Here is a 27,087-nt window from a genome sequence, read left to right as displayed (position 1 = left end):
TGTACAGGGCTTTGAACGGTCCACCGCACCACAATTATGTCTATCTTTTACCAACAAAGTGGAATAAGGTGGTATTTTCCTTACTTGAGCTATTCCCAAGGTAGTACACACACTAAGGCAGAGGAGCTTAGCCCCACTGCTTTGAACAGAGCAAAAAAGGAAAAATAAAAAGCGAATAACACAGTGTTATTATCATTTTATTTTTCAGTGCCCCATCCAGGTTAAAGCTGGGCGGGGCTGAGCTGTGTCACAGGGAGGAGGGGGTATGTGCACCATAAGTGCGCATGATGGTTTGGCTGGCCGTGTTGGGCCGGCCAAACAGAGATGGGCACTTAGCTTTTCTCCACCCGGCTGTATTGCACAGCCGGGTGGAGAACATACACAGGCTCTTACTCCCTGTCTGAGTGCCGAACCAGGCTACTCAGACCATTCACAATTCTGCTGTCATGCTGGTGACTGCAGCATCATGATTGGCTTAGGGGAGCCTGGGAGCCCGTGTACTGCCAGGAGTCAGGAAGAGGACAGAGGAGAGACGGACCCCATCTCCCGAGGGAACAGGTAAGTGTTCTTTTTTTTTATCCTCCATCCCCACCACCTCCTTTCCGTAGCTGCTGCCACTGTTTTTATGTCACTGCCATTTGTCATTAGTGATGGGCTAGTGCATATATTCACCAGAACCGGAAAGTAGTCAGAACCGTTAGCAAAGAAAACAGATTTGCAGAGATAGGAAAGGCCTAAATTTAGAAACTGGATAGGATTTTGAGACTAAGTCCAATGGGAGGATGGGGTATACAAATGAATGTGAAAATGCAAAAAGAGTTAACAACTTAAAGGTTCAGAATGGGGCAAACAACATCAGAGATGACATTCATAGCAAGCCAAAGAAGGATCATTTGATCCATGGTCAGGATGATGTATGTGTCATGAGAGAAACTATTATGCTTGGTGCATGGGGTCAGGAATGAAAATTATGTACAACTGTATGACTTATGTTCTCTTGAACAAAGGTGAAGAGGAGATACAATGGGAAAACAAATAAACAAAAGGGTGTCAGCTCAAAGTTCCAGAATGGGGCAAACAATACAATTGACAAATATTATAACAACTCACTGTGTCACATAATACCATCAAAAGTCAAAAGTCTCATTTGCTCCATGGCCACCGTATGAAAAGCTGATGCACAATGAACCTTCATCTCCACTGGTAATGTAGGTGTCATGATGCATTTTTAACTCATGATGAATGGCAGTCTCTTGTTGTTGCTCCTGCTCATAGCTGAAATCCTCAAAGTATACCCAACACTGCTTTGTGTCTTTACCACTGGGTGCCCTGACCTGAAGAGTAGCTGGATTTGAGGGGTCAAGAGAAGTTCCATATATTTTACTAGCTTGAGTTTTTGAGTCTTAGCTTTGACCTCTCTAGAGCTACTTGCTGTCCACATTCCTCCATGCACAAAGAACCCTGTGCATACAGGCTTGAATTCATCATAGATAGACAGCAAGCGGTTAAAGACTGGGGTGATTATATGTAAATCCAAGGCAGCTTTAACAAAAGTAGTTAACAGAATGAGGGAAACCAATGGGGTACCTCAAAGCGCAGGGTATACTTTCCCTCTACTCCATTATCACGTCCACCCTCCTTTAGTTCTCACTACCACTTCCCACCCCAAAACATCCGTCGACCTCAGGTGCGCCTTTAGATAGACAAAAGAACTATTTGCAATGCACAGAATCACTTTAAGGAACTAGAAAAAAAGCAAAAATGAGGGAGACAGAATTGCTATCCCGTATTTTCTATTTGCCTTAGCTAAAAAAGGGGGATTGCAGTTGAAGGCACAGCCGTGCTTCACCTGGTTCACCAATCTGTACCCAAGCGAAGTTCGAACCCAGACAAGTCTTGCATGCAAACTGGTGATTAGTTGTAGTGTGAGAGATCCTGGTGGGACTAGTGAGGGGAAGATGGAAGGCTAACCTGTTTTCTGGTGGGATGGCTGGAGTTGAACACTGTAGATTTAACACCTAAGCCACAGATCATTCACGTCTCTCATGGTCACATGCAGCTGCCAATCTCGTGTACAGCCCTATTGGTTGACTCCCTTGCACATATATGTTGTTCACTACTGGGCTGCAAGGGAGTGTCACACACCAAAACTGCTTCATGATGGCCACTAACATGAAGCTCCACAATTAACTGGGGAAATGCGACGTGGGGTGTCCACAGGTCATGGTGCAGGCAGGGGCATTGTCATTGCTGAATCGCTGTCGTCAACAGGCCCAAGGCAGTGGTGCGGGTCGGGACAGTGTGCTGTGTACCTAACAAGCGGGGTCCACAGGCCACGGTGCAGACAGGGGTGTTTGCTGATGACACTGGAATCGATGGCCCTGGCGTCGGTAGACCGGAGCTGCGGTGCGGGATGATGCTTCATGTACCTCACAAGCGGTGTCCTCAGGCCACGGTGCAGGCAGAAGCACCGGTGTCAGCAGGAGCATCGGTGTCTGGGGTGCCCAGGCTGTGATGTGAGCAAGGTGATGCCGGAGTGTGGGGCCCACTGGTCATGGTGGAAGCAGCAGCTTGGTCGCGACGTTAGATGGTGGCGTCGGTGAGACCAAGGTTGAGGTGTGAAGCGGGGCGGTGCAGCTCTGTGCGGGTCAGCAGGTCACGGTGCAGGCCAGCAGCATCGTTGGCGGCGTTGCAGTAATTTTTCTTCTTGAACAGCACAAAATGAAGGCAGAACCTATGATGAGATCAACACAATCCGTGGAAAATGTAAAGGTGATCCCATTCTAGGATATGAGGAGATTGCTTCGTGAGGAGAACTACACTGTGCACTTTTTAGGGAAATTGAGATAATGAGTGCGAGGGAAAAAGGGTGAGGGGGTGGGCTTCAGGTTGTGCTTTGTGTGTTGTGGTGTGAATATTGTTGATGGGAAGGTGTTTGCGAATGCATGGGTATTTGGAGCTGCACAGGTTATGTAAGATGAGGATACGGAGAGATGAGGTGAGAACATCCTGGGAGAGGCAACTAGCCGTTGAAACTGAAATCATATGGTGCGGGTTGTTTGATCCTATAAGTCTAATGGGGTCGGGGTCAGAAGTAGGGTTGTTTTGTGGTAGTGGGGCATCCCAGCAAGTTTATTTTCTGTGGAGTCCTGGATTGCAGGTGACCTCCACTGTAACTAGGGTGTGAGTTGCGTAATGGAAACAAAGAGCAAACAAGGGAATCTAGTGATTGGGTGCATGCACTCACTTTGTGCTGGTGGCATGATCTGGCCACACTATCACATGCCACTAATGGCACAGATGAAATGTGAAGAGAAATGGACTAAAGTACATCAGCTGTAGTATAGGCAGAAAAGCTGGTCTTTTAGATCGTTTTCATTTTGTTGTCTTTAGTCAAAACAGACTGAAGTTTAGACATGGCTATCTGCCCAGCAGCAGTACGAATTCACTAATATGCCTTATAAAGAATAAAAAGCTATTATTTAAATTAAAAAAAGAAAAGTACTGGAACTGTTCAAATGCGTGTCAGAATGAATGACACCGTTGAACAGTTAAAAAATCGAGAACCTGAGTTCCCATTAGCTCCTGGTGACTCCAGCCTTAGCCCTCACCTCATAACCAGGCTCCTTTCAGCAGGCAGTCACTGTGTCGATCTGCCCCGCCTTCTGTTGACTTGACAATGCTGTTGTTTCTTGCAGATTGTAGATTCAACTGCCACAGGCGCTGTGTCCCACTTATTCCAGATGACTGCATTGGCGAGAGCAATTCTCCTGAGGCAGATGGTATGTATACAATAGTGCATGCAGGAACGGCACTTTTTCTTCCTGTGTGTAATGTCTCATTACAGTTTCTGTATCTCCCTATGCAGGATACTCAATTATATTAAATGCTTTGCATTGAGCAGTTATTCAACACTAGACAACGTCCGCGTGCCTCAGTTATACTACACATGCCGATATGCAATATCATACTCAAACTGTGCTGTTTAAACAGGTACACAGTACTACAAGATAGGTCATTCAGTGTAAAGCTATAATATATACAAAACTATTTTGACACTCGATCACACTGCACAAATATGTATTACTACTTCTTTACAGTGCTGGACATAGCTTAAATATAAAAAATCCATTCACTGTTTTAAGTCCTGATCACAAGTTGCTCCTTAAATTCCGACCCATGCATAATCCCCTGTTTACGCATGGGTCGAAATTACGAGTTTGGTTTCATTTAACCCATCCGATAATTATTGAATGTGTTAAATAAGTCAACATTTGTTAAATGTCGGCATGTCAAACCTGCCGAAATTCACGGGGACAAGCATACTGTGCTTACTGTACCATACTGATTTTGGTGGGTAAACACCAAAAGCTGCATGCCATTTCACAGAACCCGTAATAGGTGCACCTGATAAACAACGAACCTCGTTGTGTCGTTATTTACCAGGTGTGATAAACGGCACCTACACTTGTAACCATGCCTTTAGTGCCCAGATACACGAGACAGCTCTTTACCCTGACTCTCACTGCTCATACAGTACATTGACACTTAAAGCTGATTTACAGTTCGGCGTGCGGGCTACTCCGTGGAACGCGCGAAAGACCCGTCCACCAACATTAAATCAGGCCCACAGTTTGCAAGCACTGTGAAATTAGTTTTGTGTGAAATGATTATGCCATCACATTCTTGCACCATCGCCTACATGACTTTTGCAAGGCTCGCTTGGAGGGTGATTTCTTTGGGGCATGCTCTCATTGTGGTTATGTGCATGTTAATTCTCCTTGTAAACAGCGGTTCCCCATCATGGATTCCTCTTTACTCCTATATATTTTCATACTTTTGTTAGCACAGAACATCCTCTATTACTTAGTTTATATAAATGTCCTTGTTTCTCTGTTTTCAACGTCATGTTCCTTAATAAATAATTTGATTGCCATTTGCTGAGTACAACAGGCATTGTTGTTGCTTTATCAGTGCATGGTCACAACATTTAAAAGACACAAAGGCAGTCGGTGTTACCTCATCTGACCAGATTCGACTCTTACGTAGCAAAAGCCTGTTAAGTTTCACATTTAAACTTTCCTCACCCTACGTCTTCCCTGCGGTCACCCCAAACCGCCTATGCTGCATCCAGTTCTCCTATATTTGGCGGTGCCCATAGGGACCCCATCTAGATTTATATACTTGGATCTCAAGGGTCGTGTTACGGCCCATGCCCCATGTATAGTACCCCAGTTCCGGTTGGTCTTTATTTCCATAAGTCATGATTTATGATGCCTGCTCCTCTGCCACTTTTATGCAGCGTGGCAATGAACGTACTTTAAGGGCCATGTTGATGCTAGAGATAATTGGAGGCCAATGATGAACAGGAGAAATGTATAGGTTGTCTGCTGCCTCACCATGATATAACCTCTTGTAGCAATGCTTAAAAAGAGAACACGCATTGGCCAACTCAGTAGGTCTGGCTTTCTGTAAGGGGAGGTGTTTGGTGATAGTTGGGTGTGTTTTTATGTCTTACCACCAGCTGTGTCATTAAGGCAGCCCAAGGTACCCAAAAGCATACACTTCCAAACAAAGAGATATGAATCAGTAATAAAAATGTTGTTTGATAGCAAAGTATATACACTTAAGAATACACAGAGGCTCACAATCACTAGATAAAGATTGTGTTACATTTGCAGACTAAGTAAAGGCCTACTTAATGTCTCATTGCCAAAACGTTGTTGAAACACAAGCCGGACAATGTACTCAATCAAGAAGTGCAGTGCCCTTGTTGGACAACCAATTACAGCAATGGCAACTTATAAAAAACACTTTTAAGTCAATGGCAGACGGTGGTTGTCCCCAAGCCCTCTTCCTCTCTAGATTTATTCTTGTGCTTTTGTCGAAGACAGCAGATAAATCCAATAGGATTAAGAAGGAGCACCTGTGAGAAGTCTGATAGAAGCAACGGAATCAATTTAATGCTTTGATGACATTGAAAAAGAGATGATGTTACAACCATAAGTGTGTGCAGGTAAATTAGGAGAAATATAAATTAAAAAAAGATGGAGCTCAAGGAACAACCTTGTGGCCCTTTTGCCCTTGATAGGTGTAGTTGGGGACTGAAGAAGAGTAAGAAGGAACACCTGTGAGAAGTCTGATAGTAGCAACGGAACCAATTTAATGCTTGTTCGCTGATTTCTAATTAGGCAAAGTGCAAAATGCAGATGTAATTTGGGACTGTGTCGAAGACAGCAGATAAATCCAATAGGATTAAAGTGGTAGAACTACCCCAGCCCACGGTCATTCTGATGTTGTGACATTCAGCCAGTAAGGCAGATTTCATACTGTGCACAGGCCGGATGCCACGGTGTGTGGGGTCAAGTAAAGCATTACCTTGTAAATGGTTAGATAGTTGAGAGTGCACTGCTTTGTCCAATATCTTGAAAGGTAAGGGAGAATAGAAATGTGCTTATATTTGCTAAGATGTAAGTGTTTGCTGAAGGTTTCTTTAGTAGCAGTATTACCAAAGCCTGTTGCCAGTTGCTTGGGACCATGGCAGAATCAAAAGAAAGGTTACGTAAGTTGGTAAGATCAGAACAATCTGATATTTCATAAAAGTGAATACTTTGAAGGCAAGCGTCAGAAAGAACAGCCCAATGTTACAATTGTCATCAAAATTAGTTTCTGCCAGTTGTTCGATTAGCAAGCTTGTGAAGTATAGTGGCAGTGGTGAAAGTAGAAGGAGAAGAGGAGGCTGACTGTGTGTTGAAGGAGTGATCTAGAAAGTGTAGATATATTTTTAAAATTGTCCCGATGAAAAACTAAGAAAGATCATCACTTGGTTGGTATGTTGAATAGTATTACTACAGGCCTGATTTTCTTGATGTTTCTGCCTTTATAGCAAAGAACGTAGAGTGAGTGGCCAAAATAAAATTTTTCTACTTATTGGTTTCATGGCAATAGAAAGTTTCATCCATGTTATTATAGTTATGCCTACAAATATGTTTGCTCTTCTTTTGGTAGCTCGCAATTTGTCATTGTACCAAGAGGCTGCTGGACGATTTCTAAAGTTTTAGATAATTTGAGAGGGTCAATGAAGTAAAGGCATTAGTGATCCAAATGTTCATACCTTCTGAAAGATGGAGGCATCAATGGAAGTGGGTTATGATGAATTGGCAAGTGCCAAGGAAAAGTTATTCTGAGTGTTCTTTGATTCAGAACTTTTGAAACATGTGTCAATGGCATTTAGGGTGGAAATTGAAAATGTAAGAGTTTTGATTGGGATGCCAAGATGGTCGGTCCACAATAGAAGGAGGGGTGTCTCAACTTTAAAGATGGAGTGGTTAGCAAAAAATGGATCTAACAAATGACTAGCAAAATCAGAAGGGCTGTGAATAACTGTTGGAATCAGAGCATCTCTAAAGATTCAAGGAGATGGTTGGTTTTGTGAAAAGTGGGGTCATTAAAGTGGATATTGAGATCGCCAACAATTGAGACATTAGCAGCTTTAGTGTGTAGGGAGCCCATAAATGGGTAGTGAGCTACAAAAGTCTATTCTTGGATCCAGAGGATAATAAATAAAAAGCACCTGTACATGAGATTAAAGAGTTAAGCTGAATAGAAAAGATCATACAGGCTAAATGAAAGCTATCACAGTCCAGAATGTAGCAAGAAATTTAAAAACTGATAATTATCTCAATCCCGCCACCAAATTTATCTTGGCGGTCTTGTCTAACAATATTTTATTCTTGAGACATGACTGAGGCATAGCTGCTGTGAGGTGTGGCCATAAAGAATCACTGAGCCACATCTAAGATGAAAACAGAATATCTGGGTTATGTGAGTCAATTAAATCAACATTTCTGATAGGATTTTAGTTAGTCCCCTTACATTAAGTAGATAGCTGTTGGCCAAGACAGAATATGAGGGAGAGGAGCTGGGAATAGAGTTATTTTTTGTGTTATGCATGGAAGGTGAATACAGGAAAGAAAATCAGTAGAGAGTTTATCATTACAAGCAGGGCATTTATAATATCAATGTTAGAGGTGATGGATAGAACTTCGCTTTTAACTTACTAGTAGGTTAAAGCTGTTGAAGCTTCAGGGATTTCGTCGTTATTGAAGGGATGAGGGGTTGAAGACCTAGAGTTTCTGGTGCTAGATGTAGGTCAGGGGTGGACTGCCACTGATAGGCTAGACTGTTGCGAACCATGATCGATGAGCAAAATAATCTTTTGAGTGATGTGCTTGTGTAACAGCTGCACTTCACTAAAAATATGACCCAATCTAAATGTTTATCAAACAGCAGCATTCCTAAAAAGCAAATCTACTTTCCAGAGTTAGCAACGCAAACTCCATGCATGTGGTGTTAAACTATGATGTCAGTAGGCCACAGCTCTCTCAGAGCTATAAAGTCAAGGCAGTTTTAGGGCCTGATTCTAACTTTGGAGGACGGTGTTAAACCGTCCCAAAAGTGGCGGATATGCCACCTACCGTATTACGAGTTCCATAGGATATAATGGACTCGTAATACGGTAGGTGGTATATCTGCCACTTTTGGGACGGTTTAACACCGTCCTCCAAAGTTAGAATCAGGCCCTTAGTGTCTTATTTAAAGTGTGAAAGGTGTAAGACACCCCCAATAAGCGGTGGATATCTGGTCCACCTCTTATAGTGCATATCACCTGAGAGATGTCAAACCTTTATTGACTCTTGGTGAAAAGAAGGACAGAGTTCAAACACTGATGGTTTGTACATCGCGCCTTCTGGAGAAATAGCCTGGGATACCTTTCAGCTCCCTATTTGAAGCTGAGTAGTGAGAAAAAAACAATGAATTGGAATGTGATTACCAGTTGTTGTTTAAATGTAATTAAGATAAGACCCTTCTGTGCACCATTATGTAAAAGTTCTTCACCACTGCTGTTATTTACCGAAAAAAACCGAATGCTTCTGAGTTGAACTAGACACTCAGATTTTGTTTACTGATCATATTGGTGTTGGGGCTTCTCCTAGTTTACAGGTGAAATGCATGCTAGGCATAAATCAGTTAGATTTCCTGCAGCCAGCGCCACCATTTTAAAACTATTTAGTCACAAGGCATTTTTCTCATTCTAGAACATATGCCGCCGATCTCTAGTAATTTCAACACTTTGATCTTGTTTGTTTTTTAGATGAATGATTGTCAACTGTGCACATTTGGAATGGTTGCCGATGTTCAGAGATCACTTCGGCCAAAGATCAAATGTATATGTACATCATACAATAGTTGAGATAGGGCAGGTCGCTTAGGAACTGAGCATGAGATGAATTTGGTTGACAAACTGGCACTGCCGGTTCTAACTTGTTGTCTTTAGTCAGACAGGAATGACCCACTGCTGTACCCATTTTTGAATTATCCCTTTGCTCACGTCATTGTATGCCACCAACAACTGTCTTTTTGTAGAAAACAAAATCACATACACATTACCCCAAACGTTTTGGTACTCTTTTTTTCCAAAAGTTGTTTTACAAAGACTTTCCCATTCTCTCTCCATTCTTTGCCTGGTACGTTCTTCCCATTCTCAAAATCCTGTAGACATGAACAAACTGATGTTCTTTTTGAGTTATAATCAAGAGTTTAAGGCCCTGATTTAAGAAAAGTGGCGCTGCACCCCGTGCGGCACCACTTTTTTTGCGCCCCTTAGCACCCTCCTAATGACACCATGTGTTCGCCGTATCTAAAATATGGTGCACCATGGCGGTAGTTAAGGCAATTAGCGTTAACATTTTTATTGATAGTTCGGAGCTTTGTAGGATTAGCATAAAAAATGTTGATGCTAATCCTACAAAGCCTATTGAAAACAATGGCATGCCCCCTTTTAACGCCTGCTCTGAGCAGGTGTTAAAAGTGCCAAAATTAAATGACGCAAAGCAATCTTTTAGATTTCTTTGTGGCATTTTTCAGCCCCCCTAACGGGGGAATGCCCCCTTGGCATACATTATGCCTGGCACAGGCATAATGTAGTGCAGAGGGTTACAAAGGGCGCAATACATTAATTGCGCCACTTTCTAAATTTGACGCAGCAATTTTGGCCTCATTGGGCCACATTAGCGTAAAAAAAATGGTGCTAATGTGGCGCAAGGAGGTGCTAGCGCCTCTTAAATCTGCCCCTAACGTTGTTAATGGCATGCTGTAATTTTTTTTTGTTTTTCGAAAAAGTCTTTTCCTTTTTCCACTTTCTTAATGTTCCCAAAAGCTCTAAGTTACATTTTACACATGCGTTTTCATGAAAACCTAATTTAGGGTCTCCACAGCTTTGAAGGGAACAGTTGGCTGCTGAAAGAATGAAAAAATCTGTCCTATAAACTTAAAATTTGCATCTAAAATTTCCCTATGTGGATTGTTTTGGCTGTCTGAGTCTGGATATCAAAGGTTTCGTCCCAAGCAATGGTAGAATCGTATAGCAAACTCACAAAATACACCACGTCACTGTCTTTTTAACCTGCTTACAGTGGATTTAAATCTACACTTACAATTTTAATAAACTGTTGTAGAAATGCAATGCCTATTTTGAATACCCTTCAGCGCTATAACGTAAATTTCAGATACGTTTAGCTTTCAGAGTGCAGCGTCCTTTTGTTATACACACAATTACAATTGGAATTGATCCTTCAAAATAAGCTGGTGCCAAAAGAAGAGTAAGTCGCAACACTAACCAGACCGGTTTTCTCCTCTGTAAACAAGCAGAATTGGCGGCACCCAATATAATTAAATTAAGAGCAGAGAATGAGAAATTGGGCATCAACAGTTGGTGTGGATAAAATGCACACCTTGGATTGAGCTCCGGAACACCGGAATAACAGAATACCATGGTAACAGCATTCTCCCCAGCCCTGATGAAGTCGTTTGGGACGAAACACGTCGGCTATAACTATTTTCACTGTACATGAAGGTACTTATGGAGGATCATAATTGAATCAATAAAAACTAATCATTTTAAAGGAGTACGTGGTCGATGGAATAATGCTTTTATATGATGCTGCATAAGGACATAAAGACACTTAAGGGAATTTTCCCACTTCTATAATTGGATACATATTAGTGCTGAGTCTTATTTTGTAAATATATTGAAAGTACTCCTTGGTCCATACAAACTGCTGGCAAATATGATTGATCTAAAAATAGTCATTGTTTGGTGACATTAATTCAAATTCATACCATCTGATTTTATTTCTGGTCACATGCCCACATTTGTCATTTGTTCTTCACATTGGAAACATTTAGGATTAATTGCCACTAGCAAGCATCAGGCCACCAGCATACACCAATATTTTGAACCTATAGTTTATTTTATGCCGTTTAGTAATCAAGATTCGTCCTCAAGCCACTGTCTGTGTTACTTGACTCATACATACCATGTAAAAGAAGAGAGGGGCACTTTTTTATCCAATCCTACTTAGATTGATGTTGATAGCTGAACTAGAAGACTAACAGATGGTTGCTGGAAAATGTAGACACAGATTAACTTATGCAAGTACAGAATGCTCCCCAAAGGCGGTTGGCAGAAAGAGAGAACATATTCACCAGAAATGTCATTTTGTCATGTTTAAACCCTTTGTTTAATGGAATCCAAGAATACTGTGCTGCTTACACGTGCTCGAACATTGTGGTCTTGTTCCATATTACTGCTTTAAATAAAGCCAAATATAATACATTAACCTGGCCCACTCTGTAATATTTTTTGTACCTGAGATCTTGCTTTTTATCTGCTGATTGTGGTAGCAATCGTAGATTAGATTGTGCTAAGAGCCCCTGTAAAGGGAGCTGCAAACGTCTGTTGTATATCAGATAGTCAAATTATAACTATCATGCTTGGCATACACCGGGGAGGATTGGTCAATCAGGCAATCAGGCAGTGCACAACTGCTCTAACAGGTCAGTGAGTGGTCCATCTTTTGGTGGATTGTGGGCCTGTTTTATGGCCTGCTGGGCAGGCTTTTACTGTTGATTTGCCTGATATGAAAACAAACAAACAATCAGCAAGCTCAGGGCCATACAGTCTTGCATACCTTGCAAAACACTTATACAGCGTGTCCTTACAAGTTCAACTACCCCACTCTTTTAGCTATCTAATTCACTAATGGGGGCCTCTTTTAATTTGGTTGCCAGGCTTATTTTTGTCTCATTCTGACCCTGGCCCAAACAGCTACATATAAAATAAACAGAAATGACTGATCTTTCCCTAGATGTTAATATTTAAAGGAAGATTTTTCCCAGATGGGTCTAAGCTGCCCAAGACTGAGAAAATACTGGATGGAAGTGACAGATTCTTTGAGCTTTCTTACAGGCAAACGTAACCTTTTTACACCCAAGAGTTGCCTTTCGCGATTCATAATACAACTCAAAAGATATAAAGCACCCTGCCATCTCATGGATCTGATACCATGTTTAATGAAGGCAGGAATGAGTTGGTGAACTGTGCAGAAGTCGGAAGATACGACACTGAGATCAGTTACTCAGATGGGTGCCAGTACATAACGAAACAATTACAACGATCAGAAGAAAGGCAGGAAGAGGCAAAACTCTCACCTCATGGGACACAATACTAACATAGCTCACACCAAAATTAGATGAACTAATCATCTGAATGAATTTGCTCCCATCACTGAATGTATTTCACTCTTACTTTTAGCTTTTTTATTGTTTGGTGCATAGCGAGGCCCATCTTGAATCATTATGGTGTAAGAATCAAGAACCAAGGGCATACTTCAATAAACAAGCACAATAAAAACCCCATCTTAGATTCAAATGCTCTAGTAGACTCAAGTGCTCAAAATATGATGCTTTAGTGCTAAATTCAAAGACAACCATGAAAGCGCATCCATGACAGAAGATGTATTGTTGATCAATTAATTGTACCACATTGTTTATGGTTTATTTGGGTACAGAATAGTTTTATTTCCTGTGTTGACAAGTAATGCTTTCATGATGACATTGATTTGTGAGCTGTCCCTTAGAGTTTTTGCATTGAAACAATATGCTGGCAACATTATGCCTTGGCAAAGTAAGCTAAATCAGTTAAAGAATATTTACCAATTAAAAAATGTATAGTGTGCTTCAGTCCTTTCCCCTTTCTTGGGAGAGTATTTCCTTATGTGGAATCTATAAGAAGACGTATCAAATGGAAAGCAAATTACTTTCTTACTGTCATGCTTTTTTCTGATAGATATCCTGCCTTCTCACCGACTCTTTGTTACTCTCATGCGTGCTCTTTGATTTAGTTGCTCCTTGATGATGATTTTGCTTGGCTCAAGTCTTTCTTCCCAGCCACTGTGGAGCGGAGAGGTTGGATAGAACTGATGTCAATGGTGCCATCAGCAAATTATTGAGACTTCATGTCACTTCAGTGAGCGATGAGTGTGCTGCCTGGGACTAAACACAACCCTGGGACATGAACAATCAATTGCATACAACAAGATGACAAATCTACAGGACGATAATTTATCGAACTGCCAAAAACATGTATTCTGTAATTTCCTAGAAGATCATACATAATAATTTCTCAAGTATGAACTCCTACCCATACTTAATAACCTTACGCGGGTATTAGAAAATACATTGTGACAGTCCTTTACTTGTTAGAATGCTATCCATTCTCTTGAAGTGATTTTTTATTTCTATGGACTGCCACTGCTGACACTACAAAAGATTATTATTTTAAATAAAAGGTTTAGAACAAACTTTTTGCATTGTTTCAAGACCAAGCAGGGATCAAGAGCAATTGTTACTTGTGAGTAAATTTCCAATATACAGTCTGGGTCTCCTCTATAAGGCCTCTTATGACATTCATAATTTTGTCTTGCTTTTGTAATGGTGTGTGCTATCCTGTTCTCCTTTGGTATTGCTCTAGTCTAATAATGATTCAAAGGTTTAATGTTTAGAGTGCTGCAAAACGTTTACTAACCATGTGAAAATATTTAATTATCAAGATCCATGCTACAGGCAAGTAACTTGTCTTATTTCGCTTGGTTTCCTCTCTAGATATTGACTGCAATGACAATCATAACGTGGAGATGGACCCTGACTCAGGCACCAGCAGTATTAATGTCAGTGACAACGGACCTGAGCAGGTGGGCTCTCCTACTAAGGAACAAGTGGACTTATCGACAAGCCTTAGTGAAATGGATTTACACACATCCCTTAGGTATAGTACCTTTTATATTAAGCATCAGAAATATTGATTGTGGAGTGGCATTGTTTTTGCATTTATTAGATCATGATGCTCTTGCGATGTGGGTATAAGGGTTAGAATTGCAGTCTAGGAGCCACACATGTTTTGCCTGTAACTTGAGCAGTAGTCTATTATCTAATGTCTGATCTTGTAATTAGGCCTCGACAAAGTGGTACAAGCAAATTGCAAATCTCCCAGGGTTCAGAGCTCGTTAACATTTGCAAATTTGGATTCATTTTTTAAAAGCGTCCCATATGATATAAAATAAAAAATGTAGTTTCAACCAAACAGAAGTCAGACAAAACAGAAGAGAGTAAGGTGTTTTGTATCCCAATTCTTTCTGGAAATTCAGGACTCTAGGTCCTGATTTAGATCTCGGTGGAAGGGTTAGTCTGTCGCAACGGTGATCGGTATCCCATCCGCCGTAATCTAAATACCATTGTTTTCTATGGTATCTAGATTTAGGGGGACGGCATATCCATCACTGTTACAACGGAGTAACCCCTCTGCCAAGATCCAAACTAGGCCCAAATTTGTAGAGTGAAAATGTGATAAGTGAGCTTTTCAAGAGACCTTCAGAAGCATGTTGATATTTGGAAAACAATAGAATCTGTAGTAGATTTGGTCCTGTTGCCATGTAGGAAATATATGATAACACCAGGTTTCTGAAGCCACATACCTGTTTGTGAGACATTGTACTGGTGTATGTTAAAATACATTATTTAAGACATCTTAATAAATGGATTTCTAATTGAAAAAGTCTCATCTCTATTCCTTCACACTAATGAGATATATTTGCTGATCTGGACAAGAACTGGAACACCGCTGCACAGCATAGTTTGTTTTTAAAGAATTTTGAAGCTAGGATACTCTGCAGGTGCCCAATTCACATGTTCTCGAATATTTAATACATTTGTTTTCAGACTGGGTCACCAAAACCCTCTAGAGCCTGAAGAAGAATTCTCTGCATTTTTGGCTTCCCAGAGTGGTCTATAGCTTTGTAGAAAGGAAGAGCAATTGTATTAATCATCAGTTCTCCAGGATGCTGCTCATATGCAGAAACTGGCCACCTTTGGTACAGCTTGCCGCAGGAGGGATTAACCAAAGTGAGGCTCTGAGCTACCATTCAGGCCTTGTCCCAGGACCTACTCCAGCTATAGTTTCTCAGTGAATGTGTGGAGTAGACCAAAACTCACTTCAAAGTAATGCAAGAGCATTCTAAGACAAAGGTGTTTAAGAGTTACCACTAGGTCTGACATTGGGAGTCATTCCAACCTAGCAGGGGAACATACCCGGGATGCTCATAAAACTATAGAGGTGCCACAAACATATGAAATTATTGGTGTATGCAGAGCATGGAGAGTACCAGCAGAATCAGTCTACTTCCCCAGAATTTACAAATCACACAAAAATGTCATCAGTACCACATCAGAAGCATAAACAATATGGTCTAAAAATGTCAGAGGACAGCCATAAGTGCAAAATCATCACAGCTCTACCTGTGAAAATTGAAGACATAGGAAGACAAATGCCTCTGTCACTAGTGAAGGGACTTCATCACAATGGTGTGAGAGAATATGTACAACATGTGTATGGAGACTAGATCTCAAGCTCGATGTGCTTGAAGGGGAATGCAGTACAACTGCAGATGCTTGCTGGTGCTGCTTTAACCAGTGCGCCCACATGTTTATGTGTCTTGTTTGTGATGATGGAAGGAAAAGGTCAACAGTTATGCCTGGGCTGAACTGTACCAGTGACAGTACTGGCAGGAGAGTGATTGGTTGAGAGCGTAAAGAGGAATCACTGAATGTGAAAGAAGTGATAGTGTTTTGAAGCTTTCCTGTTGGAAAAGATCCCTAAGAGGGAGCAGTAGTAACAAAGTCAGAATGAGGCAACCCCTAGAGCCATCCTGGTTTGTTAGCCATTTTCATTAGTCATCGAGGTACAGAGGATAAGAAGAAGTTGGAAAAAGCCCCATCCTGACAGCTTCCTTTGGCAGTAAGTGGATGCTGTGCTGGAGGACACACTTCTGGGGCCTTCAATCTAGGTGAATGAGCTTGTGAATGATTAGACACTGTGGCCAGTTGTTAGAGGCTTACCTTATTCCAGACTTGTAGAATAGTTTAGACCCTGGTGGGCTGTACTCCATTCCACTAGGGCAGTAGAGGGATGTACTCTTTTACCATGGTGGATATACAACTCGCCATATTTAGTGATCACTGAATGTATGATCTCTGTGCCTTTAGAGGAGTCAGCACCAAAGCGACTACTCTGAATGGCTCTAAAAGATTGCTAAGTGGCACTATGTTCCATTGGACCACTCAGCAAACATTATTGTTTGCAGACAATAAAACTAATGACTCTGGCATCCTAAAAATGTATGGGGTCATTTTTTTCTATCCAGGTCCTCCTGTTTTAAGGAGGTTCAGAACAGAGGTAAAGTACATTGCAAAGTCGGCCATAAACAAGGTGGATGGTGTGAAGTACTTAGACATATGTCCCTAAGTCTGTAGGGCCATCTGTAAGATTTAAACTAAAGGAGCCACCAGGGGCACTGTCGGCCTAAATGTAAGAGTCTGCCTGACTCTAAATAGAGGTAGTCAAACCATCAGTATAGAGGACATGGTACTCCAACGCATTTGTAGTGGAATACTCTGTCCTTGAACCTCTAAATGAGGCTATTGAATCTCTATTAAGTATTAGCCACATGTTTCCCATGATAAGACTTTATGGACCTGATCACAGGTATAGGTGCTAATTTTCGCATCTGATAAATAACAATACCTTGGGGTAAGTTATTTATTGGGTGTGGTAAATAACACTTATTACAAGCTTGTGGGGAATAACATCTGTGCGATCCAGTTAATACTGTATACGTTTCCCCGTTACATTTCTGCAGTTTTGACCTCATTATAAGGCACTATGCATCTCCGTTCCTCTGGAATAAGGTACCTGCAATATTGGTTGGCTGTAGTAGGGGAAGACTGGCATTGCAGTCGTTGGAGAGAAAGGAATGTTCAGTGGGAATGGCTGAAGATGCTGTGTGACATAAATGCTGCAGTCTCATTTAGGATGAGAGAGGCCTTGGGAAGAAGCCTGCGTAGGTAAAACATTGGAGAGAACATGGCTATCCCTGGGAGAAAGTGAGAGAGAGAGCACCTCAAAAAGAGTCTAGATGGATTGTCTTTCCCCATGTTTGAACCAGTAGGGCGAGGGGTGGAATCTCTTCTTGCAATACCTGTCCTCCAATCTCATAGAACCCTTTTTACTAAAAAGTAGAGAGAACTCTACAGAATGTGACAGTGTTCTCACAACGGGGTGGAAAAACCAGGGGAACAGGATAGTCTTTGATACCCTCTTGCTATATTTCGGGCCTTGGGTATTCTTAAGTCATGACATAATTGGGAATGTAATGGGGGGTGAGGAGTGAACCAGCCAGGGGAAAGAAAGAGGCCTAGAAACCCTATTCTTTTGATTCAAGTGGTGACTGAACAGTTCCAAGACATTAAATACGGACTTACCTAAGATTTGATCAGGTGAAATAACATAAAGAGACTTTCTAGAGAAACAAAGAAATATTATCTTTAACTATTAATTGTAAAAGAATCTGCTTCTACCACCTCCACATTTCTGTACCAGAGTGATATTTCCACATAACCACAAATAGGAAAGTGTAAATTACATATTCTCAACTCCACATCTTCTTACCTTGCTGACATATTGGTAGATGACCCTGTGCAGTTCATGTAAGAGCAGGTTGATTTAAAAAGCTCAATGTTTTAGTGCACCACCTCAGTGGCTTATAAAAAACTCTTTTTGTGAGGCTTCTGCATCTGTGTGGTTCTCATTGACACAATCTATAGTTTTGTTGATGTCTGACTGTAAAGCCCTAGGCTGGGGTGGTCCTATAGTAAATGTCCTCTCCCCACTATTGTCTATGATGATCATGTTATCTATTCTAGTTTTTAGTGAAACAGACTTAACAGCACCTGATTAGAATTTGTTTACACATACCTGACTGCATTTACCATGGAGGGGAGGCTGTCTACTGTGCAGTACCCATAATTGGAGTCCTTACTCCCACTCCCTAAGGTTTTGATGCTCTAATCACAGCGTGTTTGATATTGCTCTTTAGTGTCATGGAATCAAGTTTAAGAAATGAAAATGTTAATGTTAAAAAGGATGTGGTGGAGAAGAGAAATTAGTATTCACTGTACAGAAGTTGTCAGTAAATAATGGTGATTTGATGTGTTCACTTGGACTGTACTATTTGATCTCTAATGCATGTATGAACTCTGTGATGCTGTCTTGCAGCCCGAGTTTCAGCAATTTCATCCCCTTGATGCGAGTCGTCCAGTCTGTCCGCAATGTCAAGAGGAAGAACAGCTACATGCTCATGGAGGGCTGGATGGTTCACTTCACCAGCAAAGATTCTATGGTTAGTGTCTCAGGTTCTTCTGGATGGGGAATTATAAAAGGCGTTTTCAGGATCATTCCATCTGGTGCACATTCTATCCTATCAGGATGATATAAAACCTGTATCTCAGGAAGGACTGTGTAAGTCACCATATTGTATATTGCTTAAAAGATAGTTGTACATGGCAGCAATAGATGTTCTTCTCTTCATTGCACCTTTTGTGGCTGGCATCAACAGCACCTTTGAATTTTTCACTCCAAACCCATTTAGGTTTTCCAACAATTGCCCTTCCTAAAAGCTGTGGTCTTCCCAACTCTACTTTTCAGTTGTTTATTTCCTACACACATAAGATCACTGCAACACTTACCTGGCTTTTTCAACCAAACATGTTTTGTCAATTTTTTCTGCAGCGGAAACGCCATTATTGGCAGCTGGACAGCAAATGTATCACACTTTTCCACAATGAAACTGGAGGAAAATTCTATAAGGTAAGTCCTGTCCTCCTTCAAGCACATAGCATCCAATATCAAAAGCCTTGGAACGTAAGACTATGTACACTGCTTTACCATGGTGACAGACAGCTCTTGAGCACATTTTGAATTTTATTTTCAGTTTTATGTAGTAGATATGAAGTATTAACAAACTTGAAAAGGATACTCAAAATTAGTTGAATGGTTGGGAGACTATGATTAGGAGAAGCTCAACAGCTTAGGACTGTTGGTGTCCTTAGACAGAAAGAGATTGTTGGTGTCTGAGGACCATTAGAGTGTTTATATGTGCATTAAAATTACTTTATAGGGATCCTCTTCATTCATGAAACAAAGAAACAAAGAAGAGAGTGTGTGTACACTGACTATAGTTAAAAGAAAAGGTGTTCAGATGTTATAGTATGGGAGTTGCCCTCTGCAGAGTCAGAGTTAAATCAGGCTTAATCAATGACATGTATATACGCCTTATGAAGAACATGGTATGAAACAGTTACTTATCTGACCTATTTCTTAATGTGCAAACCAATTTTTAGTATATTTAATATATTCACATTGTTTTTAATAGAGCTGGGTTGGGAAAATAAAGATCTTTAGACACACTTTGGCTTCAATATTTGAATAGTATGTGAATCTATAAAACATTCTATGTGGTGGTATAGTTGGCTCTGATGTTTGTCAAAGTATTAGTAATGAATAAGTCAGGGGCCACATTTGTGGTCAGGGAGTAATTTCCTTTATTCCTACTTTTCCACCCAGGAATGTATTTTTATGATTTACTCTGAACTAGTCATAAAAAGACAATTAGATTCTCAAAAGCTGCACTTAAAATCTGAATAGCTTTTAACTCCTTGACTTCCACCTCAATGAACATATGGACAATTGCCTTCCTTCTGAGGGCTTCTCCATGCATATTAGATGATGGGATGTGCTTATTCATGCAATCTGCATCACTGACAGAATCTCTGTGACAGATTATGTACGCCATTCTTTGTTACGTGTTTCTTTCTTCCATAGGAGCTGCCATTGTCTAACATACTTGATATTCAAACCTGGAAGGCATCGTCTTCAGCTCCAATGGCTGAGGGAGGAAGCCCTCACTGCTTCGAGCTACTCACAGATACCATGGTGTACTACGTAGGGGAGCGCTCCATCAACCCTGAGCCAGGCCAGCCCTGGTTAGGGACTGAAGTGGGAGAGGCTTGGGAAAAAGTGATCAGGCAAGCTCTGAGGCCAGGCATGAATGACTCCAGTGTGTCTCCCCTGCCCGGTCTTGCTAAGGATGAGGGTAAGAAGGATGATTATGACCCTTCAATATTCTGGGTTCACACTGTAGTCTGTATGTTCTGATATATGCTGAGTGTCTGTCTGAAACCCCCATGCAGCCTATGAGGTATGAAGTTCCCTTGAAAATGCCCCAATGATTTGTAATCTAAGGCAGACATAACTTTCCACAGAGGGGCGGGGTAAGGAAGTGAAAATTAAATAAGCTAGGTTTGTCGCCCAGAACTGAAGCGAATGATTAGAGCGAATCACACACACTTGTCAATAAAGTAAAGTTTAATCTTAGGTTTTGAGAAACTGCATTTGAGTGAGTTTCATTCAATTAATTCGTTTTTTGTATTGCCATTTCTTTATTTCTTTACATGAAATTTTGTTCTTGTTTTCATCACACAGGTGGTGGATTAGGGACGCAGGCAAACATGGTGAGTTCTTTAAGAATTAACATTTTTATGCCTGATTCTATGTAATGAGCTCTATTTCTTCAGGTAAACTATTTATATACCGTATATACCACAAATGAGAATTGAGCACACTTACTGTGGTGAGCTCAAAGCTTTGGGTTCACTGAGCCCAGGGTGATCAGTGTGCTTTTTTGTCTACTGTATTCATGGTTTCATACCCTTCTGGTACCAGTAATCTCAGAAGCACAGGCTGTAGTGGGTGTCGCTCCCAAATAAAGTCATGACCTGTAATGGGTCATCCTGTAGCAGCAATCACCTATCTGGATGAGAATCATTCAGGCTTCGCTGACTCTGAACAAGAATGTAGTGAGGTCTGAAAAGGTGTCTGTAGATAGAAGATAGACCTTTATCTGAGAGTTTCAATTCAATGCTGCTTCACCATCTCTAGTTTTGTCTGGGTGCCAACACTCATCAATGGAATGCCGGAGCCCTCATTCCCAGGTACTATGCCCCAGCTTTACTCTGAAGCCAAGAAAACTTGTAATTGCTCTATAAAGTAAGGTGTTATAACAACTGAGAGAATTACTTAAAAATAGAGCACAACAATACATGGGATGCCACAATAATATATAAAGAGAATATAAAATATATGGATAGTGTGCTATTAAACAATTTCGTTTAATTTTGAGGGAAAAGCAATCTCCTAATTTCAAATTGCAGGAAAACTCTATTCCACTTAATTTCCAATTTCATTTGTACTAATTGAAAATCCTTAATGTGTAAGTCATATATGAAGGATACTGTCCATATCTGAACTCTGCTCACAAAGCCTGTAGCAAGGTGGCAAGGTAGCCACGCATTAATACCAGCATGAGCAAAGTAGCTAGTATTTCAAGAGAGGACACAGAGAAGCCTTGCCCTGTTAGCATTACAGCTATTAAACAAGTGATTCTGTGTCCGTCACAAGAACATTTACATTTAATTGACACCCACACATTATATTGCCACACTACTAAACATACCATTTAAAGAGAATCCTAAATAGTAAGAATTTAGAGAATGAATTATAAGAGCATCAACAAAATGCATGAGCTGATCTTTTAACTAAAAGTATTGCAAGAAAATTATAGAAGTAAGTAGTATAGTGTAACTGGCATTCAACTAAAATCAGAATCAGAATCTCGATTTCCTCCTTATGTATTCAAGTGTGTTCTAAAAAATTTTAGAATAATTCACAGAACCATTTTAAAGGACTGTTAATGTGTACAGTCTGTTCTATAAAAACAGAATACAATGGCAAATTATACCATTCAGCAAAAAGGAAGATTAAAGTACAAATTCAATACAAGATTTATATAGCATGCTGGAATTTGAAATAATTTGCTACATATTATTCTAATACATCCCAATACTGCCATGTCACTATTAAAAAAAAAAGCTGGAAAGCTCCCAAATTACATTAAGTCCTTTCAGGTGAGTACAATCTCTTGACCCACTAAGCTTGTCATTAGAAAGGTATAAGCTACCTATATTTTTTGCCCTATCTGTTCCGCTTGTCCACAAAATGTGTCCCACATGGGCATCCCATGCTGCATGCAACAAAGTCCTAGTCACATTTTCCACAATTTCATATTGGAATTTCTTTGCCAGTTTAAAAATAACTATGGCCCTCATTATGACTTCAGCGGTCCTTTCCTAAGACCACTGAAGCCACGGGTGCCAGAAGACCACCAGTGCTGGCGGTCTTCTGACACCATATTACGAGTACTGAAGGATTTCTGCCACAATTTGGGTGGAAATCCTCCAGTAGTCGTGCTGGCGGATGGAGGCACAGATGTGGTTCCACCCCCGGCCCTGCCCCGCCAATAGGACTCCGCCAGCCATATTAAGACCTGTAATATGGCCTGGCGTTGTCTTGATGGCAGCGCGCTGTCGGCGGTGGAAGCGCCTGTTCCCTGGCAGACGACCTCCTCGCCGGACGAAGGTAAGTCGATCATCGGACAAGGGAGGGGGGGAAGGGAGGGGTGTTGTGTGTGCGCGTGTGAGTGGATGTTGTCTTGGTGTGTGAATGTAAGTGTGTATGCCTGTGTGTATGCGTGTGTGTATGGGTGTTTGAATTTGTGTGTGTTTGCATGTGTGTATGCATGTGTGTATGGGTGTTTAAATGTGTGTATGATTGTTGACATGAGTGCATGTTGGAATGTTTGTGTGAATTTGTGTGTGTATGCGTGTGAGTGAACGCATATATGCGTGTGAGTGAATGTGTGTATGTAAGTGTTGGTAAATGAGTGTATGCGGGGTGCGTGTGGGTGTGTGCGTGCATGTTCATGTATGTGGGGAGGGGGGTGCTGTCATGAAAGGTGGTGGGGGAGGGGTACTGTCATGGAAGGGGGGTGGGGGCAGGGGGATGCTATCATGCAAGGGGGTTGGAAGGGTATTGGAATTGCAGGGGGGTCGTCTGCTGGTAACAGGAAAGAAATTTCCTGTCACTGGTAGCCTTTCCGCCAGGGTTTTCATGGTGGTGCTACCGCCATGGAAACCCTGGCGGACAGGCGACTCATGATACCGCCTGCAGTCTTCAGTGGACCACCTGGTTGGAGATGCTGTCCAACCACCCTGGCAGTATAAGCAGGGATGTGGCGGTTTGGCAGAGGCCAAACCGCCACACTCATAATGTGGCGGTCTTCAGCACCAACCGGTTGTCGGTGAGACCGCCACCGCGGCCCTGACGGTCTTCGGACAGGGTTGGAATGAGGGTCTATGTCTTTAAAAATATTTTGACATAAATAAGAAGTCTCTTTAATTTTCTAATTGAATCACCATGAGATCAATATAAATATCATTTTTCTCACTTTATTTTGTAGTTGGGTGTAGCAGCTACGCCAAAAAATCTTCCACAATGTTTTATGAATTCTTTTACCTTTTAAACTTTGACATAAACATTGTTATCAACATCATTTGTTCTCTGTGTACCTTAGCTTTACACTTCAGTAGTTATAATTTGTATATCAATAAGGTTTTATTAAATGCATTTTGGCATAACATGCTAGGATAATCTCTCTTGAAAACTTGCTATCAATTTGTTAATACTCTGAACAGATTCACAAAACATTTTAGTAACTTATGTGTCACTTAGGTGCAAACCAATTTGAATTTATAGTTGTAATTTACATATTTAGACTCATTGTATCAGAATTTCTGGACCTTACCTGAAATGCAGTTTCATTGTAAAGGGGTGAAAATCCACTAGTATGGTGGAGTTCATGCAGTAGGACATTTAATGGTTGCATCATGAAACAGTTAGATTAGGGTCATGACCAGCATGGAGAGGAGCCCTTGAAAAATGCTAAAATTTCATACAGTTGTGACTTTGTGTGTATTCACAAACAATGGAAACACAAGTAAAGTTGTAAGTTGTATCTGTGGGTGTGTGAGTGACAGATGGTGCTGGTGTGTTTCCAGGGTTAGAAATGTCAACCAACACTCCCATATTTCATTTGGGGTCTAGGTAAAGGTGTTTCTCTAGCTGCAAAAAATTTATTCCAGTTAGATAAAAAAAGAAAGTTAAAAGTATGTATGTGCTTCTTGTAGGAAAGTACACTCTTTTTGCCATGGTTACCCCCATTTTCTGCTTGATGTCAGTGAGCATGACTGTGTTAACTGGGATCCTGCTAACCAGGACACCAGTGATTATGCTCTCTCTCCTCTAAATGTTGTCACTGCATACTGGTAACCCAGTATTTTACAGTACAGGTGTCCCCCTATAAGTCCCTAGTATACGGTACCTAGGTATCCAGGGCAGTGGGGTTCCAGGGGATCCCTATGGGCTGCAGCATTTCTTTTGTCACCCATAGGTGGCCCATACAAACGCTTCTGCAGGACTGCCATTGCAGCCTGCGTGAAAAGGTGCATGCACCCTTTCACTGCCATTTGCACTGCACCAGGTCACTTATAAATCATCCCTATAGCAGGCCCTCCAGCCCTGAGGGCTGGGGGCAGAGTACCCGTGTGTGAGGGCACCCCTGCTCTAGAAGATGTGCCTCCACCACCTCCAGGACCATTTTCCTGGACTTCGTGAGTGTGGGGACGCCATTTTACGCGTGTACTGGACATATGTCACTACCTATGTCCAGCTACATAATGGTAACTCCGAACATAGGCATGTTTGGTATCAAACATGATGGAATCATACCCCAATGCTTTTGCAAGCATTGGTTGTATGATTCCATACACTCTTGGAGCTCCCTAGAGGACCCCCAGTATTGCCATTCTAGTCTTCTGAGGATTTCCAGGCAGCCCCAGCTGCTGTCACCTCTCAGACCGGTTCTGTCCTCCTGTTGCTTGAGCAGCACAAGCCCAGGAAGGTAAAACAAAGGATTTCCTTTGGGAGACGGGTGTTACACCCTCTCCCTTTGGAAATAGGTGTTACAGGCTTGGGAGGGGTAGCCTCCCGAAGCCTCTGGAAATGCTGTGAAGGGCACAGATGGTGCCCTCCTTGCATAATCCAGTCTACACCAATCAGGAACCCCCAGTCCCTGCTCTGGTGCAAAACTAAACAAAGAGAAGGGGAATGACCACTTCCCTGTCCATCACCAACCCAGGGTGATGCTCAGAGCTCTTCCAGAGGGTTCCTGGGTTGTGCCATCTTGGATTTCAGGTTGACAGGTTACTCTGGGAGCATCTGAGTGGCCAGTGCCAGCAGGTGACATCAGAGCCCCCTCTCATAGGTGCTTACCTGTTTATCTGACCAATCCCCCTTTCAGGTCTATTTACGGTCTCTCTCTTGGGTGGTTCTTCAGATTCGGATTCCTAGACTCCATCAGGAATCCTCTGCATCCTTTACTTCACCTTCTTACCAGAGAAACTGTATCTGGAACCTCCAGGAACGCTACAAACTGCAACAAAGAAGCAAAGACGACTTCTCCAACATTGTATCTTCACCTCCTGCCAGCAACTGCAACTTTTTCCCAGTTGTGCATCCTCAGAGGTCAGCCTGTCTTCAGCCTGCACCAGAAGAACGAAAGAATCTTCCTTGGAGTGAAGGAGGCACCTCTCTGCATAGATGACCGGCTGGGGTGTCCCCTCTCCTGATGAGTTGCGTGGATCATGCATCACAAGTGGTGGACTGAAGTGGGCCTGATGGTCCTGACGTCCAACTGTCCAACTTTGGTGGAGGTAAGAGTTTGCCTCCCCACGCAAGACAATACACCCGTGCACCACGTGTTTTGCAGTTGCCGAGGCTTGTTGGCATCCTTCCACAAAGTTCTTCTTGCACCATGCAGCTCAAGCCCCTAGCACTCCTTCCTGCAATGCACAGCTTCCTGCGTGGTTCTCCTGCGGCTTGGAACCCTTTGTTGTAGTGCTGCATAGTCTTCCTTTTGCACCTTCTTTGTCCCCGTGCTGTGGGACTCCTGTATGCACTGCCTGGTGAGTGCTTACTGAGTTGCTGAGAGCCCCCTCTTGCTTCTCTCCTGGGAAGAGTCCACCAGGTCCCTCCTGGTCCCAGGCAGCACCATTTTCCGCTAGCCACGAGCTTTGCGTGTTCCAAGGCTTGTTGGCGGAATCCAGCAGCGCAAACCAGACTGCAATCATCCATCCGGCGTGGGACATCATATGCACCAATCTGGAACCCGCATCCATCTTCTTGGGTGCAGTACTGACTGTTGTTCTTCACTGGTGGTTCTTCTTTTGCACCTTCATCCGGGTTAGCAGGGGCTCCTGTTCTCCCTGTTCTCCCTGGACTCTTCTGTGCTTCTTGGACTTGGTCCCCTTCTTCCGCAAGTCTTCAGGTCCAGGAATCTATCATTGGTGTCTTGCAGTCTCTTCTGGTTCTTGCATAATCTTCTTTCTCGTGTTCTTGTGTTTTCTAGGGAAAGTTACTGTAATTTACTCCTGCTTTCCTGGGCTCTGGGGTGGATTCTATTACTTACCTTTGGTGTTTTCTAATACTCCCAGCGCCCCTCTACACACTACACTTGCCTAGGTGGGAAACCGACATTCGCATTCCACTTTCTTAGTATATGGTTTGTGTTCCCCCAGGCCCATTTCTAACTATTGTGATTTTCACTATCTGCACTGCTTTCTAACTGTTTTTACAGAGAATTATGCATACTAGTGTATATACTTTGTGTATTACTTACCTCCTAATAAGTACCTTTATTTTTGTAACACTGAGTATTTTCTTTCATCGGTGTGAGTACTATGTGACAGGAAACATCCTTTTTTACGACTTTTTTTTTCCGAAAGTCGTGGTTAACGAAAGCGCAACAATGCTTTTTTTAACCACGACTCCGGTTTTTTGTGCCT

The 27,087-nt window shown here is 41.9% G+C and overlaps 1 protein-coding gene across 1 annotated transcript in view; it reads left to right on the top strand.

The window, feature by feature from the left end:
* LOC138259883 (serine/threonine-protein kinase D3-like) overlaps window positions 1-27,087 on the top strand; it is a 429,799-nt gene that overhangs the window by 283,869 nt on the left and 118,843 nt on the right. Inside the window, exons 6-11 of the mRNA XM_069207839.1 lie at window positions 3,699-3,782; window positions 14,005-14,167; window positions 18,509-18,632; window positions 19,022-19,099; window positions 20,114-20,384; window positions 20,774-20,802. Of these exons, the coding sequence (XP_069063940.1) occupies window positions 3,699-3,782; window positions 14,005-14,167; window positions 18,509-18,632; window positions 19,022-19,099; window positions 20,114-20,384; window positions 20,774-20,802 (749 nt within the window). The remainder of the gene's footprint in view (window positions 1-3,698; window positions 3,783-14,004; window positions 14,168-18,508; window positions 18,633-19,021; window positions 19,100-20,113; window positions 20,385-20,773; window positions 20,803-27,087) is intronic.

The sequence above is a fragment of the Pleurodeles waltl genome, chromosome 9, assembly GCF_031143425.1.
Source record: "Pleurodeles waltl isolate 20211129_DDA chromosome 9, aPleWal1.hap1.20221129, whole genome shotgun sequence".
Classification (NCBI taxonomy): Eukaryota; Metazoa; Chordata; class Amphibia; order Caudata; family Salamandridae; genus Pleurodeles; species Pleurodeles waltl.
The sequence above is the reverse complement of the archived record's forward strand: the minus strand, read 5'-3'. Positions and strand labels throughout refer to the sequence as shown.